Genomic DNA, 17,713 nt, shown 5'->3' with positions numbered 1-17,713 from the left:
TGGCTCAAGAGTTGGGAGTTCGCCTTGTAATCGGAAGGTTGCCGGTTCGAGCCCCGGCTTGGACAGTCTCTGTCGTTGTGTCCTTGAGCAAGACACTTCACCCGTTGCCTACTGGAGGTGGTCAGAGGGCCCGGTGGCGTCAGTGTCCGGCAGCCTCGCCTCTGTCATTACAGCTACAATGTAGCTGCCATCACCAGTGTGTGAATGGGTGAATGACTGCATGTGTAAAGTGCTTTGGGGTCCTTAGGGACTAGAAAAGCGCTATACAAATACAGACCATTATTAAAAGGGATGGTCAGGAACGAACAGAAAACGTATTGACTGTTTTGTTTAAAACTCACTGTTTCAATAAATAAGCCTTTTCTTATTGAAAAAGATGTGATTTGAATGGAGTAAAAAGATCCTCTTCTTTTTTCATGCATGTAGTTTGGTGAGACAAGCTGTTAGAAACTGTGCTGCAAGCTGCATCACATTCTGCACAATTGAAGCCGCCCACTCCCATCGTCTCTTTGTTGTATGTTAACCAGTGAAAACTATCTGGCCACTTACATCAAAGTACATTTACATTTTTGAAGCTTTGGTTTCTCTTGTGTCACTCCTGCTTTTTTTTCATTACAGTAGCTTTGAAAAACGAGCTTCTGCTATTATTGCACAGGTGCAAACAGGATTATGTGGAGATAGTTTGTCAACAGTTGCTTGCTTGTCTTTCTGTGGCTACTTCTTACATTAGAGCACAGTCCTAATTTTCAAAGCCAAAGGTAATTTGTCAGCATGACTGAGTAACCACAAGCAAGAAACAGCAGCAGCAACCATGTAAAACTCTATTCCCTCTCATTTTTACTTTTGCTTCTGTATCAGTTAAACAAAGATTGGCTGGTGGCTTCCGGGGTTTACTTTCATACTTAACTGTCAATTATGATAGCAATATCAACCTACTCATCAAACTCTTTTCTGTTACAAAAGATTAATTCTTTGGTTCAGTAATAATTTATCATGTATTTGCTCATTTAATCTTCTCAGTTTCTTCTTCGCTATTATACACCTCAGTCTGTTTCCCTCTTTCCCTTCTTAAGGAAAGAAAGGAGGTAAAATGGCTCCATGATTGCCTCCATGCCACTGAAACTATTTCTGATGATCTTCAGGTCCCGTGTTTGGTGTCCACTGGACTGTTTTCCTGTTTTTTAAGGACATGACTTTTATATACGGTTCATCTGATGTAGATTTGGCCTGTCACCTGCACAGTTTTGTCTAGAACCACCATGCAACACCATCCACACCAAGATGTGCCAAGTTTTTGGCTAGTGGCCCTTGTTGGTGCAAACATAGTATTTTATAGCTGTCAGACTCTGTTATCTTTTTATACATTCAACTAAATAAATGGGAATAAATGATGTGTTTGTGCATGTTAGTAACAAAGTAAAGATTCAATTTAAAATAGATTCTTTGCCAAGTTGTAGATTATATGTACACACAACACTGGTTCATCCCTTGAGTTTCGCCCCTGCTTGACTGGATCACAGTGCAGTTGCTATGTGGCTTAACAAACATGCGACACTGGACAACTATTGTTCAAGACTATTTAAAACAAAATACAAACATTTTCTTGGAGGTTGTGATGACATTTTCATTATGTGAAATGCAATGGCTTGTTTTGATAACTGATAACAACAAAAGAATTGCCGTAGTTTGGCATACTCTTTCTGTTATGTCATTTCCAGTATTTCTGATTGTGCGTGCATGTGTGTGTTGGGATGTTTGTGCAGTATGGAGATGGCAAGAAGAGAAGAAAACCAAACTATAGCAGCGTGGATCTGTCTGAGGTGGAATGGGAGGATAAGGAAGACACGGTGAGACACTAGTAAATCTGCATCAAGTGTCAGGACAGCAGCGCTCTGAAAATCAGTGTCATCAAGCACAACTGTGTGTGTGTGTGTGTGTGTGTGTGTGTGTGTGTGTGTGCGTGTGTGTGTGTGTGTGTGTGTGTGTGTGTGTGTGTGTGTGTGTGTGTGTGTGTGCGCGCTTTGTCTTTCTAGCTAAGAAATGCAATGGTCAACAGGAAGACGGGGATCTTCTCAATGGAGGTGAAGAAGAGTGTAGACAAAGGGGTGAGAAATGCAAAGTTCAGAAATAAAACAACAAAACGCACAAACAACGCACTTGTCAGAATGTCCTAAAGGCTGAGCGAGAGAAAATACTTACCGGCAAGCATTCACTCTGCTAAGGGCTTGTTACAGCTGGCTCAGTGATGTACAGGACTGACTTGGGGATTTTGTTTCTGATTTGGTTTGCTGTGCATGCACTGGTGTGTGTCTCTCTGCGTGTGAGCCCCTTATCTCCACAAAGCACATGTTGCTGAATACGGGGAAACAGCAGCCCGTTGATTCTGCTTTACTTCCTGCCTGTCAGAGAGAGAGAAAGGTGTGTGTAGATATGTGTGAATGTGTTAAATGTGTGTTCGCACATATTAAAGAGCGATTTGCATTAGGCTGATTATTATACAGATATTATACAGACATCCACACACACACATACACACACACATTATTATTATTATTATTGTATATCTATATTTATATAGAGAGACAGAGACGCTCACAAGAGACTCTTTATGAATGTACTGATGTCCATCTGCAGCTAAGGACTGCCCAACAGAAGCTTGTACTACTTGCACCACTAGATGGCGCTAGATTGCAAGAAATGATATCAGACAGCACCGCCTGGCGTTTAACGCAGCCTCTATATTCACCTCTTTCAGAAACGTGTGCTGATTTTGCACAATGATTACTACTACACAGACATCAAAGGGACTCCTTTCAGGTAAGAAGTCTGAAGACTTCCTTAAGCTAACGAAGCTGAATTTTCCGGTGGTTAATCTGTAAACGACAACAGATTTTTAGGAAATATGTTTTGTTTGTTTTGTTTTAGGGGTTTTTGTTTATTTTTGTTTGTTTTGTTTGTTTGTTTTAGTCTAGGGGTTGCTCTTTCCAGAGGCCATGGGAAGTTTTTCTTCAGGGGGAACGTGACAGTAGAGGAAGGTAGGAAATCAGCCTTTTTGCTTTCTGACTCATTTCTGTGTTGTTGTTGTTGTTTTTGTTGTTGCTTTTATTTTTGTTTTCCTATTTTTCTCTCCCTCGCACTCTCTCGATCCCTCTTCTTCTTCTAAGGGCCTTTGTTTTTCTGTTTCTCATTAAACAAGCACTCAGCAAGTAGTTTAGTTTAGTTTGTAAATGCTTCTCTGAGCACTACATGAAATGCAGCATCACAGAGAGCTTTTTAGTATTATAATAATACTTTTCTATTATTTTGTTGTATAAAAACACAATCACAAAATGCACTTTCTAAAGTTATTTTAGGACAAAAATGTTTAATAAAAATATATTTGGATATCATTTTCTAGGAATGCATGGTATAAAAGTCTCTTTGCAGAATGATTAGTCAGAACCAATAAAACGGCCTGTTTTTAAAAACAATAACAAGAAGAAATACTTTTCCATCCTCGGTGATATTTGTGCAGAAAAAGCTGGATTCTGACATTAACTATGCCCGTTCAAATCTTATGGTTATTGTATTAAGGGATTAATATTACACGAAGGTTAAAATAACATTTGATGTTGTGACTGGATGAAGTTGACATTAGATAATCTGATTAAATCAGTAAACATTCATCATGTTTTATAAACTGTGTTGGGTATGTAAAGTCTTCTAACTTCTCCTCTTTGGCCCAACGTAACCAGTTCCTCTTCAAACCTGTAGACACTTTTTGTCTAGTCTTTCTCTTCATGTAGTGATTTAAAAAGCCACAACTTCACAGGAAGTTAAATATTCCCCTTTGCGGCTCCTTAGGTGTGTTGTGCGTCCTTCTCCTGACAGTGTTGTATGTCTGCTCCTGCTTGTGTGTTTCTCCACGTGCATGCATGTCTGTTTTCACGTCAGTCCCCATGCATGTTAATATTCATGCGGTGGTGGTGGTGTGTGTGTCTGTCTGTGTGTTTCTCTAAACATGTCCATCACACAGAGCGCTCAGAGCATGACTTGGCTCTTCCTGATCTAATCAGAGCTGTCACATCCATTCAAAAAACACATTTTTCATCCCCCGGTGTGTGTTTAAGTGTGCGCAGTGGAGATGTAGATGCCTAGCCCTATTATTATGACTTCATATTGAGTGTTTTTGCGTATTTGTTTTGAACCAAATAGTTTTCACGTTTTCTTTTTTACAGGACTTCATGACTTGGAGCATCCTGATGTAGCCCTGGCAGACGAATGGTAAGAGTATATTCCCGCCGCTGTTTTATCCCCGTCCCTTACTCAAAGGACATCTTTATTGGGCTAAATCCTAAAATACTGCCAAATCATAAAAATAAATCAAAGTTAGGTTTGATGTCAGCTGAAATACAACAGCTCTACAACAGTTTTTGGGATCTGCAGAACTTTGACTTGATTGTTTGTGTCACTTGATGACTTGTGGTCTCCAGGCTTGGGAACCAACATCTAAACACATTACAATAAATGCTTTTCAAACTAATGCTTGTAAATGAAAAGAAGTGTCTTCCTTCTACCTCAGGTTTTATTCACTGGAGATGCTTTGCAATCCAAAAGCAACTGAAAGCAACTGGATTATGTGACCAAAACTAAAGCGATTACAGTTTTAAGAAAGGAACTGATCTGAAGTTGGTTGTGACTCTAACAAACGCTCATATTTTTCTCTCTTGTCATGTTACAGGACATACTGCAACACAGATGAGCACCCAGAGCACCGCTACCTGAGTCAGATAGAGGCAATTAAACTGTACCTCAGTGGGCACGAACCCCACTTATATTGTTAGTTATGCTCATTTACAGCCCCCATATTTTATATGTTATTAGCAAGTTAATGAACAAGCTTCACGTGTGGAAATGTGCCTTTTTGCCTTTGTCCTGTTAGGTGACAAGGAGCTGATTCAGGAAGTTCTCTTTGATGCAGTGGTGACCGCTCCATTGGAAGCCTACTGGACCAGCCTTGTGCTTAATAAGTCAGAGTATGTCACCTTATTACCCTTTAAAATAAAAGGAAAGTGAAATGATGTTGTTATTTATGTTGGATTTTATTCCTCTTTGAAATAGAAAATACCATAATATGGAGCATATATCTGCACAGCTAAAATGTTAATAATTTAGCACAGTTACTGATTTCTTTGGCTTAAAATGAATTCACAACAGCCGGATATTCATTTGTCACATGATACAGGAATTCTGATAAAGGAGTGGAGATAGCTTACCTGGGCACGAGAACAGGCCTGTCCAGGATTAACCTGTTTGTGGTGCCAGATGAACTTACAAGCAAGTACGTTTTCTGACTGCACGCATACAGTGTGTGCGCATGAACACGGCCTGATGTTTGTGTTGACTTTAGTGTTGTTTACGATTCCAGTTTGTATATTTGGTGTGTCGTGTGCGTCATTTGTATTCTCTGTTTCCCGTCTGCTTTAAGAGACTTTCTGACAGCTGAAGACCGAGAGGGGGTGTTCAATGCCGACCACTTTCCCCTGTGGTACAAGAGAGCGGCAGAACAAGTTCCTGGTACCTTTGTTTACTCTCTGCCTTTTAACACAGGTTAGTCGTGACTTTCATTTGGATGGTGATGATGTTGTCTCTGTGTTTGAGGAAACATCGGTACTGTTAAATCCTCATTATAGTGAACTGACGACACTGGAACCCACGAGTTAAAAAACACAGTCATTATATTTTCTAAAGAAGCTTATCTTTTGTAAACTAATTGAATACACTAATGTGGTTTTAAAAGGACCCTTTGAAATGTTCTCTGTCCCTCTTTCACCCATTTTTGGCTGTTTTCTCTGGCCGTGCATCTGTACCTCCCCTTCCTCTCTTATTAATTCTGGGCTGTGTTCTTGTGGATCGCACTGATTGCTGTGGCTTGAAATAAGATACATTAGGAAGAGGTTCAGCCCTTTCCATAGTGACTTGCCCAGAACACAAATACAGACGCACACAGAGTCACAAAAAGACCCACATACACACAAGCCCCTCGCGCATATTCAGTGTAACTGTTTCTCTAAGAAAAGGGTTTCTCCTCCAGAGGCAGAATGTGCTCTCATCTGTTCTCAGCCTCAGGGTTTCCATTAGTGCCAGCTAATACAAGTGATCTGAAAGCCTCTTATTTACTCGCCGGACTTGCCTTGGATGCACTCTTCCTCTCAGGACTGTGGTAGTTAGCTGCAGCCATAAATAGGGCTCTGTGGTATCTATGATCAGCGTTCCTCTCTCCAATCTCCCTGTGGTCAGTTCAGAAATAATATAAGGAATTATGATATGACTGATATGTGAACTCTGCGTGTCTTTGTCGTTTGTATTTGTGTGTGCTTTTGTGTGCGTTTCAGGGTCGGAGAACAAGAGTGTTGTTTTGGCCAGTACTGCTATTCAGCTTTTGGATGAGAGGAAATCACCAATAGCTGCAGGTAAGCGAGCACGCAAGTGTGTCTTCCTGTATTTTTGTTTTACACCCACTCACCTATACACACATCCACATCCACAGAACCTTACACGGCTTCATTTTCCCCAGTTTACACTTGTCTCCCCACACCTCTCTTCCACTTTGAGGTGAAACACTCCCTGCCCATGTCTGTGTGTTTACCCCTGCATTTTACAATAGATTGTTACATCCTTTAGTAATTATGCTTAATTACTGCATATCAGTGGAACACTGCTTCAAATTAAAGCTGAAAGTCTGCATGTAAGTGCCTTTCGTGCATTTTTTTCTTATGCCTCTGTGTCTGTTTAAAGCATATTGCAGCCTAGATGATTTCTTTGTGGCCTGCCTCATCTCACATCCTGGTGACTCAGAAGCCCCACAATGTAACGCCCATACAGTGCAACTTGGTGCAGTCAGAAAGTTCATGGCTCTTGTTGAGTTACCATTATCTCAGTTACAGAGGAAAAGAATAAATGGAAGGAGGGGAAAAGGGGGAGGAGGACAGACATGCAGGCATACATATGGTTTCTCTGTCACTAGGTTATATTTTTAGGACATTTGTTTATAATCTAACTCTCCCCAAAGCCACAGGAAGAGTCAGTGTTACAGTGAGTATAGGTCAGTTGAGTTATGAAAGTTTTGTGATGGTTTATTCGTAGTAAGTGGTATAGATGATCCTGCTTCCTCACTGTTTTTAACATTTAGATTAGAGTTTTAAATCAATGAATTGTTCTAGTCACATATAGTGAAGCACACTTGTGAAGTACAGCCATCCTTTCCACTGGCGAAAATATACACAAAGGACCAAAGACTAAGGATCTGTGTCCACGCTCTCGTCAACACATGACGACCAGCTTCGTGCCAGTGGAGAAATCCCAGAACACGGTTTGATGTGGAGAGAAACACGAGGGAAGTCTTTCGGGCTAGCAGTGATAAAATAAGAGACCAAATAAAAGGGCAGTGGGAGAGAAAATTATTTCACGGTGCCTGGATGCGCTGACATGAAAGCAGTGCATTGTGGGTATTCTTGGCCAGGGGGAAACCACTGGAGCAGAAGGACAGAGATGGGAGAGTCTGTGCGCTGCCACGGCGCACGCAGACACACAAGCATGCACACATGCATGCACACAGCGTATGCATCAGGTTTCCAGCAGAATGCTACACAAGCAGCCCACAGTTTACACCAGCCCACAGGATTATTTGACCCTGATGACTTGATCACTGTAGTTTTAAGATAACAACATTCTCTCAAATCCTACTCAGCAGCAATGCAAATGACTAGTCAGCATCAAGACTTTTAGAAGACCTTATTGTTGGAGTGGGTGCTGATGTACGGCACTGATGATCACGTTTGTCAGAGCAGCAGGGGGTGTCTGTGCGGATGATTTTATATAAGAGAGTCAGATGGGAGGAGAGATGTAGGCTAGAATGCAAATTGAGCGTAGGGCGGTTAGGGCCAGTTTTCACTGCACTGCGCTCCACTGAGCTGTGGACTTGTGAATACGCAAACACGCTAACTTAACAGGACAGGCTGATGACATCACATACCACTGGCCCTGCAGACATCGAGTCACAATTTTAATATGTGCATACATAGGCACGCATTTGTATTCCAGTCCGCTTGCGTGTGGATCAGTGTTTGTGGTCACATCCCAAGACACGTGCAGTGAGTCTCCTACCCTGATATACACAAAACCATGAAAGTCACGGCATTTAAACCAAAAGCATTTCTGCACGTTCGTCTGTCTCACTGCGCTGAGTAATCGAAACTCTCCAAAAATCGATAATAATAGTTTTTTCTAATAGACACAGGAAAAATATATTTTCATATTTTCTGTTTCTTCTCGAGACATTTTGCTTGTAATAAAATAAAAGATGCAAAAAATATAATGTCAAATGTGCATCTCCCGATGTTTCCCTCAGAAGTCCCAAATTGTTACAGATATGCCATCGTTTCAGCGGATCATTAAGCTGACATGGGCAAAGACATCCACACAGATAGCCCTCATTTCACTGTAACTGTAACTACTGTCGGAGGCATTTTCGCCTGAGGGTCTTACACTGTCTTACAGAACAGTGTATTGAGTTGTGTTACTGTTTTCTTCTGATTTAGACATTAAAATAATGTTTTTATATGTATAAATAATATTTCACGAGTTGATTTCTCTCCAGCATGAGCAAATCTCCCCAGATTTCCCCTCCTTAAACAATATTTTAAGGACCTTATCAAATTAACTGGCAGTATACTGATCAGGTAAAACGCTTCCCTTTATTATATATAATACATATTGTAGGACATGACTACCATCAGCATAAAATCACAAACAGGACTGTTCTCAAAACCTGTAGTTCTAAAACTTAGTGTGTGTGTGTGTGTGTGTGTGTGTGTGTGTGTGTGTGTGTGTGTGTGTGTGTGTGTGTGTGTGTGTGTGCAGCGTGACGATAATTCAGACCCACAAAGTGAAGAGAAAAACAACAAGGCTGAATCCGAGTTGTGTTGTTGTTTTAGTTTGTTTCATTATTGCTTCAGCGAATTTCTCATTTTTAACGTCACAAACGGAAAAATATCCTTTAAGAAAACACTTCCTCCTCAAACCTGTGTCACATTATTAGGCACAGACGCATCTGTAATATGTGCGTACAGTACAGTACGCTTTCACACACGCTCAGTCACAGATAAAAACACAACCTCGTTCACATACACTCACATCAGTGATGCGACAGGACTGACAGCAGCTGCCTACTATGAGTTATCAAAATTACGAATAACAACCAAACGACAACCAAACTCTAAAGTCCATTTTTTAAATACAAGAGCGTCACGATTATACCTACAAGTACACAGTTATAAATATATCAGTGATATGCTTTTCTTAGACAAAACGAATGTTGGAATTCTTTGGCCTGTCCTTCAAACCCGCATACAGCAGAAGACACTCTTCTGATCAGTGCATAGATACCTGTGGAGTTTAGCTACCCAAGTCTCAGAAATGAGGTGAACATACTCGCAAATAAATAATCTCTCGCGCACATACATGCACAAGCACACGCGTGGCACATCCGCAGACAATTAGGTTAAAGGGTTGAGGCCCAGGTTTTAAGTCTCGGGGTAGTTGTCGTCTCCTAGGCGATGGCGTTCTCCAGTGGTTCCTTCTCATCTGCTGTGGCGTGATCTGCACCCTGCGCTGCCGCTAGTTCCTCATTCTTCTTTAACTCCCGCTGATATTTGGCCATGATAGCGGCGTAGGCGCATCCGTACACCGCGGCAGCCAGCATCATCAGACACACGATCCCACACACTACACCGGTGATGATCACTGTGGCAATAGCGTGCCGCAGGTTGACGGGCCGTGGCTTCTGCTTAGTTTCGCACTCTGCCATGCCACCTCCACCTCCACCACCAAATCCCTCCCCCATCGCCATGGGGACATGGAGAGCATGGCTAGAAGGATGAGCGTGGTTGCCATGGGTGTGACTTTGTAGTAGTCTCTCAGACTCAAGGTGGTGTATGTTGGCAAATAGGTAATGGTAGCTTGTAGTCATACAGACATGGAAGAGCTGGTAAGGGATCTTCTGCAGGTCTCTGTCCTTCATTTCTTCTGGTTGGGAGCAAAGCACTTCATCCACCACTCCACCTGGGGTCAGAGTTTAATAGTTAGAAATGACCAACACTGAGTTTTGAAGGTTGTGTCAGTTGTTCATAACTTAATCACCAAGTATCCTTTGCAGCAGCTTACAGAGAAAACCTCAGTCATACTCATCAGCTAAGCTTGCACTAGCTCATTTATATTTGTGTTTTTAGTCTAGGATATATTACTGTAAACGGCCACATTAGCAAGTATTATGTGATTAAAAGAAGTTGGATCACTAGAGCTGAGTAACATGGGTCAACTGCCTTCTGTATGTACCATAAATCACTTTAGGACCTGCGTCCACATATGTGGACGTCACATTTTGGGTTATTTAGATCAAAATACTCAATTTTTATCTACAAGGGCCTGATATCCACTTACGAGGACATTATCCTGCTACTGTTCTATCAACATTTTACACGAATATCCTCATATGTGGCTCTGATTTTTCATAAAAACAAAAATAAGGTTAAAAAAAATCTGGTAATTCTTTGTTTTTACATTCATCGGGCGCCAATGTGCCCAAATATCAAAGAGAAATTCAAAATGCTGCCGAGGAAGAGTTCGGGTCTTAGGAGGCTAATATTCATCGCTCTGTTTTCTTGTAAAGCATGCTCTGTCACACACTGTGACTCTGCTTGTGTTATTAACCACTGGTTTTCTGTTAAGCATGCATTATTGTATCTGGATTCGTTGTTCTGTTTTGTAGTAATTAGAATTTTCAGCCTGTAAGATGAAAGCTGTGTCAGGGTGACATAGGCATGTAGGTGTGCCAGCCAGCTCCATGCACGCCCGGCTTTCATTATACAGTGGTAATTTTGCTATCTAATGCGTGCTGGATTTAGTTTTGCGTGGAAAATAATGTGTTTCACAGTAACAAAGAACTCTTAATCTTCACTGTGTAGCTGAAGACCACAGTTATAAGAGCTGCAGTGCACCGTGTTCAGTAGATTCTCAAGCGGACTGATTTAATATTTTATCTATCATTAACTCATTCCCCATACAGATGACATTTGATGAGCTCCCCTGTAATCATGAGTACCCCCAGTAAATAAATATATATATAAAAAATATATATATATATAAAAAAAAAAAAAAAAAAAAATATATATATATATATATATATATATATATATAAAATATAGTTTCCAGGTTTTTCAAAGGTCAACTGCATTGGCCGAGGTGCAAAATCAGGCATTTTCCTCTATAATTAGTCTGAGATATGATGCAACCTGCTCAAAGATCAGAGTACAACTTTAAGTTTTAATACATACAAAGCAACGCTCAGCTTGTCTGCAAGCTTCTTTGCAACCTCCTTTCACATCACATCCTCCTTTCATGCTTTGTCTGATCTGTTGTCATTGATGCTTCGTATGTTCTATGCAGGCGTCTTGCTGCTAAGTTGTGCCAGAGCAGAGATACTGTATACAGATATACATTATTGCAGCTGGAAATGACCATCTCTGTATTAACAGTTAACGCTGATAGTCTCTTCAATGAAAAATTCTCAGCAGGATATTCATTTGGAGACATTTTTATGCTGAAATCCCACATTTTTATAAAGTTCTGTTCTTCTTTTTAAGAATATTCACTTGTTGCATCCTGACCTCTGGCTTGCTGTAGATTTATTCCCATGCATTTCTTGTACTGCTGTGATTAAATATTACAATCAGCACTTTGCCCAGCAAGAAAGGCGTTGTTATGGATGAACCTTGGAAATGTTATGGAAGTTTCCCAGTCGCTGCCTAGAGCTGATAGTGGTCTGACCTTTAAAGAGGTAGGTCTCCAGCCAGAGTTTGAGGCCTATAAGTTGGCAGTCACACCTCCAGGGGTTGCTGCGTAGTGCAAGGCTGTCCAGGTGTGTCAGGGCCTCCAACAGGGAACGATCTAATCGTGTCAGCCTGTTGTGTGCTAGCCCCAGGTGGCTGAGGTTCCTCAAACTGTCCCCCATGGCTCCCGGCAAACCCCACAGGCTGGTGAAAGGGAAACGAAACAAAATAAAATGAGAGTCATGCGAAATCAAATCAGGGAACGTAGCTTTTTTTCTAGCATCAAGGTCTAACCTGTTGTGTGAGAGGTCAAGGTGTGAAAGTGAGCGGATAGGTCCAAGCAGCCGCTTGTCGAGCTCCCTCAGGTTGTTGTGAGCCAGGCTGAGTCGCTGCAGCATTCTCAGCCCAAGCAGAGCAGTCGGCGAAATTGTTGTTATAGAGTTATTAGATATATCGAGAATGCGAACAAGGGGTATTTCCCTGAAAGCCATTGATCCAAGCCCCCTGATGCGATTATCTTGAAGGTATAATTCCTGGGTGTCTGGATGCAGTCGTCGCGGGATGTCATACAGTCCTCGACCCCGGCAGTCTACTGCTTTGGTGTTGCTGTTGCAGCTACACTCCTTCGGACAGGCATGTGACAAAGACAGGAGTGAGAGGACAGCACACACCAGTATCGCTGTGGAAACAAAGGGACGCATTAGTGGATCAGACGTGTAAAAGTGGAATATTTGCAGCTGCGTGTCAGAAATGAAGGTGCACTGTAACCCTTCATTCTACAGCTTTCAAAAGTGTTCAATAATATCCTGCAGTACTGTTACATAATTGCAATTGATTCACACCACAGTGTTACAGTCTAGTCTCCATGTAAATAAAACGGCGTTCGATGATTTGCAGTTTATTTTGTCGCTATATTTTCTGTAGTATATAATAACAGAAATAACTTATTTTAATCTGGGGAAAACAAAATACAGGATTGTGTCATTTTTGGCTTGAATATGTAACTTTTTTCTTTGCTTTTTTTGCATTGTTTTTTTGTATAATAAACAAGAAAGTAAACTTCTGCTAATATGCCAACTCCCACCTCCCACCCCCTTAGACAGGGGCCTTTGGTGACTTTGCCAAAGCCGCATAACCCCTCACCCACACACAAATCCATACGCAGCACATATTAGGTGTCTGATTCCCTTTGAGATAACTTCATGTCCATTCCTTCTGGAACATTACAGCAGTATTTATAGCTTGGCTTGACTAGCTCGAGGCTCAATGAAATGAAGCTCTGACCCAAGCCTGTAAATGTAGCTAGCTCACAAGTCACAAACATATCTGGTGAATAGATGGACATGCTGCATCGCATCTGTTTTCATCGGAACAGAAGCTCCATGTTCCTCTGATCAAATATTTTTATAAATTATGTCTTTACCCTGCAGGAGCTCTTAGGCAACACTCTGCAGCTAACAACACAATAAATAACCAACCACAAAGAACGTTAACATGAATTAGGTAGCAAAAAATAATAATTTAAAACATTCTGCAGTTTGCACCAGAATGACTTTATCTCACCGCTACATTCTTTAAATAAACCACATTTTAACGCAGTCTTATATTTTCTAACATGCAGTTAAAAGCATCATTTTATCTCTGTTTAGCTGGTGGACTTCTCGGATTACGTTGTACAAGTGTGGAGATATCCAGGCGCAGGTGCTCTAATGTCAGGTGTTTGTTTGGTACAGTGGCTCTTGGCGGTGTTGCCTTTGCAGCTTTTATTTGACTTGCCCCAAACAAAGCGCATCATAACATGGCTGGGTTGAGATTTAATACAGTGCAACGACCTGTGATAATTGCATCCTCGTTACTGAAATGACTGTCCATATGCAAGAATGAATTCAGTCACGTGATCACAAACGGTCCTGCTTACAGGGAACATACAAGCATGAGCACGGCAGCGGCTCAGTGGAGCTCTTTGACAGCATTTGTGGAACGAGATCAACAAAACAGAGAGGCACTTTGCTCTGATGTGTCCCTCCAGCCCAAAGCACCTACAAAGAAGTTTTTCATGACAAACACAACCTGCAGCAAGCATCATTTTAAGTTGTCCTGGTACCAACATAAATAGCTACAAGAAATGTAGAGTTTTTATTCAAAAGCTTTCGTAAGCAACCCTTTTCCAATAGTCAGGGAGCAGTTTACATAATATTCTAGTTTAACAGTCTTTCCATCTACATATACGCACACAGACACACACAAATGCTCTTTATGCTGTTTCCTCTGATGGAGCACCTACCTCTCATTTCTGCCAGTCGTCTTTGGGCCACTTGCATTTACTGGTGTTTCAGTTGAAGATCCATTAGCCGTCAGTAAGGCTGAGATTAGCTTGTCCTGGTAATCATCTGTGCAGGCTGATATGGTCAGCAGGTGAGAAGAGATTTAAGATCAACAGCAGAAACCCGTGTTGCTCTTAAAACCCCCAGCACTGGCAGCAAGGGCATGAAACCCCATCAGATCGGGTGAATTAGAGCACAGAGCTCAGTGCCAGCCGGGCAGCCAGTCTGGGAATCACTGGAGTTAGAAAGCTCTGCCTCTCTCTCTCCTCTCTTGCTCTTTATCTCTCTCTCCCTGTTGCTCTCCTACCATCTCTCAACCTCTTTTTCTGCCTCTGCCTGTAATTTTCTGCATCCTAATCTTTTACATTTCCTCTTGCTCGTTTATGTTGAATTTCGGCTCTTCAAACCAAATCAACACTTCTGTCTCTCTTCGCTCCCTCGCTCTCCCTGTCCCCAGTTGCATTTGTGAGTGTGATGGTGTGTCATCTCTCAGTGGACAGCTGTGCCTCTCAAATCACAGCACAAACACATTCACTGACATTCACGTTACCTCCTATTTGCTCTGGCAAGAACCGAACTAGACAAAATTAGATCTGGATTGTAGCCTCTGCACAAATATTCAAACACTTCAGCACGCAGCGAACATTGTCAGAGAATGCCCATTGCTGTGGCATGGTTGGATGCTATTATGCATGAGCCGTGGGCAGAAGGGCTGGCAGAACACGCCCCCAGCACAGCAACACAAAATGCACGAATGCACCCATACGCATGCACACACATTAGGATATGTAGCGGTTGCAATATAGTTACATGGATTTTTCTTTTTAATACGCGTGTGTATGTGCGTGTAGATGGATTGACTGTGAAGCTTGTATAAACTCATGGGTGGCTTGAAGGAGAAGCAAAAAATGAGCAAAGGAAGGGATTGGAGAGATTATTATGATAAATATGATTAAGCTTACATGCAGGCTCAGTCCTGCAATACCCTTTGTGGTATTTGCTCTCCTGTCCATCCATATTTACATCCCTTCTTCCCTCTGCTGAAGGGCCTGACAATTATGTCAGTTCTGTCATGTTAAACCTGAGGTCAGTTTGTGTCACCAGTTTATGTTAAATTCATTATTATTGTTCTAAATGACTAAAGGTTTGCTCAGTTAACCTTGAGCGACTACTGCAGGCAAACATAAATCCATGTACTTGCACACACACACACACAGACATAAAGACAAATCGACACATTCACTTGCACACTGGAGTGGTTCTGTACGCCTACACAGGCAAATACATCCTCAAATGTGTGATGACACCTTTGTATTTGCTAAAAGCCCGTATGGTTGATATGCCCAGACAGTCTGCTGTGTTTGTGCTGTAACGTGTGAACGTCTCCTCGAGTTACCTAAAAAGAAACAGAGGAAAAAACATGTCCTCCTCTGACTAGGACGCCACATATTATCACCATGTGATCACGTGATATCCTGTGATGCTTCAGTGCATGTGGAAATAACCTTAAGGGGAAGCTACATAGATGCTATCTGTGCATGATCTCATTCACAAATGTTTGCAATGTAGCCAAAACAGACTTTTATTCTGTAGCCATTAAAGGCAGATGGTGTGTATGCCCAAGTGTGTGAATCAGATGAGTTGAGAACTAGGCAACGCAGAAGCTTCAAATTGATTGATAAGGTCCAGCTACTAAAAATCTTGGATGACTTTGAATCTCAGTGACCTTGACCTCAAGGTCAGAGGTCATGTTTTCTGAAAATCTTGCGAATGCGAGGATTTTCAAAATGCTGTCATATTTGCGTCTACTGAAAATCATGGCTGATTTCAAATCTCATGAGGTCAGAGGTTTGAAAATCTTGCGAATGCGATAACTTGAGAATAAGGCGATGCAGGATTTTGAAATTGATACCACAGGGGTGTCTGCTAGGAGGCTGAAACTAGCTGTTTCCAGTATTTCTATATTGCTGAACAGCAGTGAATCAAGTCTAATGCAACAAGAAGACAGGAAGGAGAGGTCAGTTAAGTCTGTCTGCATCCTCCTGTTCTGTTCATCCTCTGACAATTCTGCAGGATGTTGACATGATCCACCCCGTGTGCTGTGGAACTGCTGCTGCATGAATGCACAAACAAATGTGAAAATCACTCCTCTCTCTCTGTTCTGTGTATGCGTGCATGCTTGTTCTAGAGGTGTTTTTTGAGCTGCAGCTGCAATGTGCCTCGATGCATGTGCACGCTCAACAAATTCTGGTTATGCACAAGAGCACTAACATTCAGATGCAGTCCTGCACTGATGGACATTTACATTTACGCAATCCTTATTAGACTCCCCAAATACCTGTGGACTTTAAGTCGTTGTCATCTCTCCCTGCCTGGGATTGCACTTATACAAGATTGGTGATCGGATGGATTTAGAGTGGATTTTATGTCTCTTCATGTTTGGACTCATAAACCCAGCTCAGGGCATAAATACCCCCAAGTTCTTAAATCATACTTTAGGAAATTAAATGTTCCCCCATAGTACAGAAAATTCCTGAGCATTAGTGAGACAGATTTGGGCTTTTGTTCTGAGCCAGCTTCCCCGTAGCAGCCAAATCAGTGCACGTTTAACCCCTAATACCATCTCGCACAGAGCAAACTCCTCTGCCATTCATACTGGATTTATGTTAACTTGATTTTCTTTCTGAGGTAACAGACATGCCATCATATTAATGTCTCTATATTAGAAAATAATAACTTTAACTGGCATATACATTCACTAATTTGTCATCTTTTTGTGTTATAAAAACACCTTTACCATTTCTTTTGTTTTATTACTTTTTTCTTTCTTTTTCAGAGAAGATCTTTTTATTGTCTTGATGATGTGGACTCTTCCTGGTTTAGCATCACGTGTGTTTCCAGTGCTGTTGCCCAGCATCTTAAATTAGACTCTTCTCCTGGGTTTTCCATGTGGGTGTAGAAGTGGTGGGCTGCTGAAAGGATCTGGCAAAGCTCATGATGGGATAAGCTGCACCTGTTCCTCTGGGCAAGAGCTAAAACAGGATGCAGTAGCACCCCGCTGCACTTAAATATTCACACAAACACATAATTATCCTGAAAGAAATGCAAAGCTAATGTTATCATCTATGAAGGCTTCATGCTTTAAATTAGCATTTTATATTTATTTATATTTATTATCTTGATCCCATCTACACGCTACACTGTGTGTTTCTCTCTGCATAATCAGACAGAAACACAGAAGTGTGCCTAAACTAATTCAGTTTGCCTTGAATGCTACCACTGCACCAGGAGGAGGATGAGTGAATGAGAATGGTGACTAAATGTGCGTCTGGTGAACTGTAGCGGTGTTTTCGGCCGAGCGTGTTTCACTTCTGCTTCGTTTGGAATGAAATCTGTTACACACTCGGTGTTTGAATGCTGCCTTCTTTAGTATGTACAAATATCCACACTACTTGGACTCAAAACCATCTACACTCGCCAATCCGTGTATCTTTCATACTGTAGTTTAATATCCAGTTTGTT

The 17,713-nt window shown here is 41.5% G+C and overlaps 2 protein-coding genes across 2 annotated transcripts in view; one reads left to right on the top strand and one right to left on the bottom strand.

Annotated features, from left to right (window-relative positions):
• The window catches only part of cacna2d3a (calcium channel, voltage-dependent, alpha 2/delta subunit 3a), a 138,927-nt gene that overhangs the window by 103,445 nt on the left and 17,769 nt on the right, over positions 1 to 17,713 (top strand). The window contains exons 16-25 of the mRNA XM_085393552.1: positions 1,764 to 1,847; positions 2,034 to 2,105; positions 2,756 to 2,817; positions 2,968 to 3,035; positions 4,218 to 4,263; positions 4,721 to 4,818; positions 4,922 to 5,015; positions 5,225 to 5,320; positions 5,468 to 5,589; positions 6,375 to 6,452. Of these exons, the coding sequence (XP_085249678.1) occupies positions 1,764 to 1,847; positions 2,034 to 2,105; positions 2,756 to 2,817; positions 2,968 to 3,035; positions 4,218 to 4,263; positions 4,721 to 4,818; positions 4,922 to 5,015; positions 5,225 to 5,320; positions 5,468 to 5,589; positions 6,375 to 6,452 (820 nt within the window). The remainder of the gene's footprint in view (positions 1 to 1,763; positions 1,848 to 2,033; positions 2,106 to 2,755; positions 2,818 to 2,967; positions 3,036 to 4,217; positions 4,264 to 4,720; positions 4,819 to 4,921; positions 5,016 to 5,224; positions 5,321 to 5,467; positions 5,590 to 6,374; positions 6,453 to 17,713) is intronic.
• Positions 7,778 to 14,643, bottom strand: lrtm1 (leucine rich repeat transmembrane protein 1). Its single transcript, XM_085393554.1, has 4 exons — positions 14,152 to 14,643; positions 12,162 to 12,546; positions 11,866 to 12,071; positions 7,778 to 10,101 (listed from the first exon to the last, which is right to left on the bottom strand). Exons 1-4 carry the CDS (start codon positions 14,186 to 14,188, stop codon positions 9,590 to 9,592), a joined length of 1,140 nt encoding a protein of 379 aa, XP_085249680.1. The 5' UTR covers positions 14,189 to 14,643; the 3' UTR covers positions 7,778 to 9,589.

This window comes from Rhamphochromis longiceps, linkage group LG20, assembly GCF_057381845.1.
Source record: "Rhamphochromis longiceps isolate RC_006_pf linkage group LG20, R_longiceps_female_GT1.1, whole genome shotgun sequence".
Lineage (NCBI taxonomy): Eukaryota > Metazoa > Chordata > Actinopteri > Cichliformes > Cichlidae > Rhamphochromis > Rhamphochromis longiceps.
The sequence above is the reverse complement of the archived record's forward strand: the minus strand, read 5'-3'. Positions and strand labels throughout refer to the sequence as shown.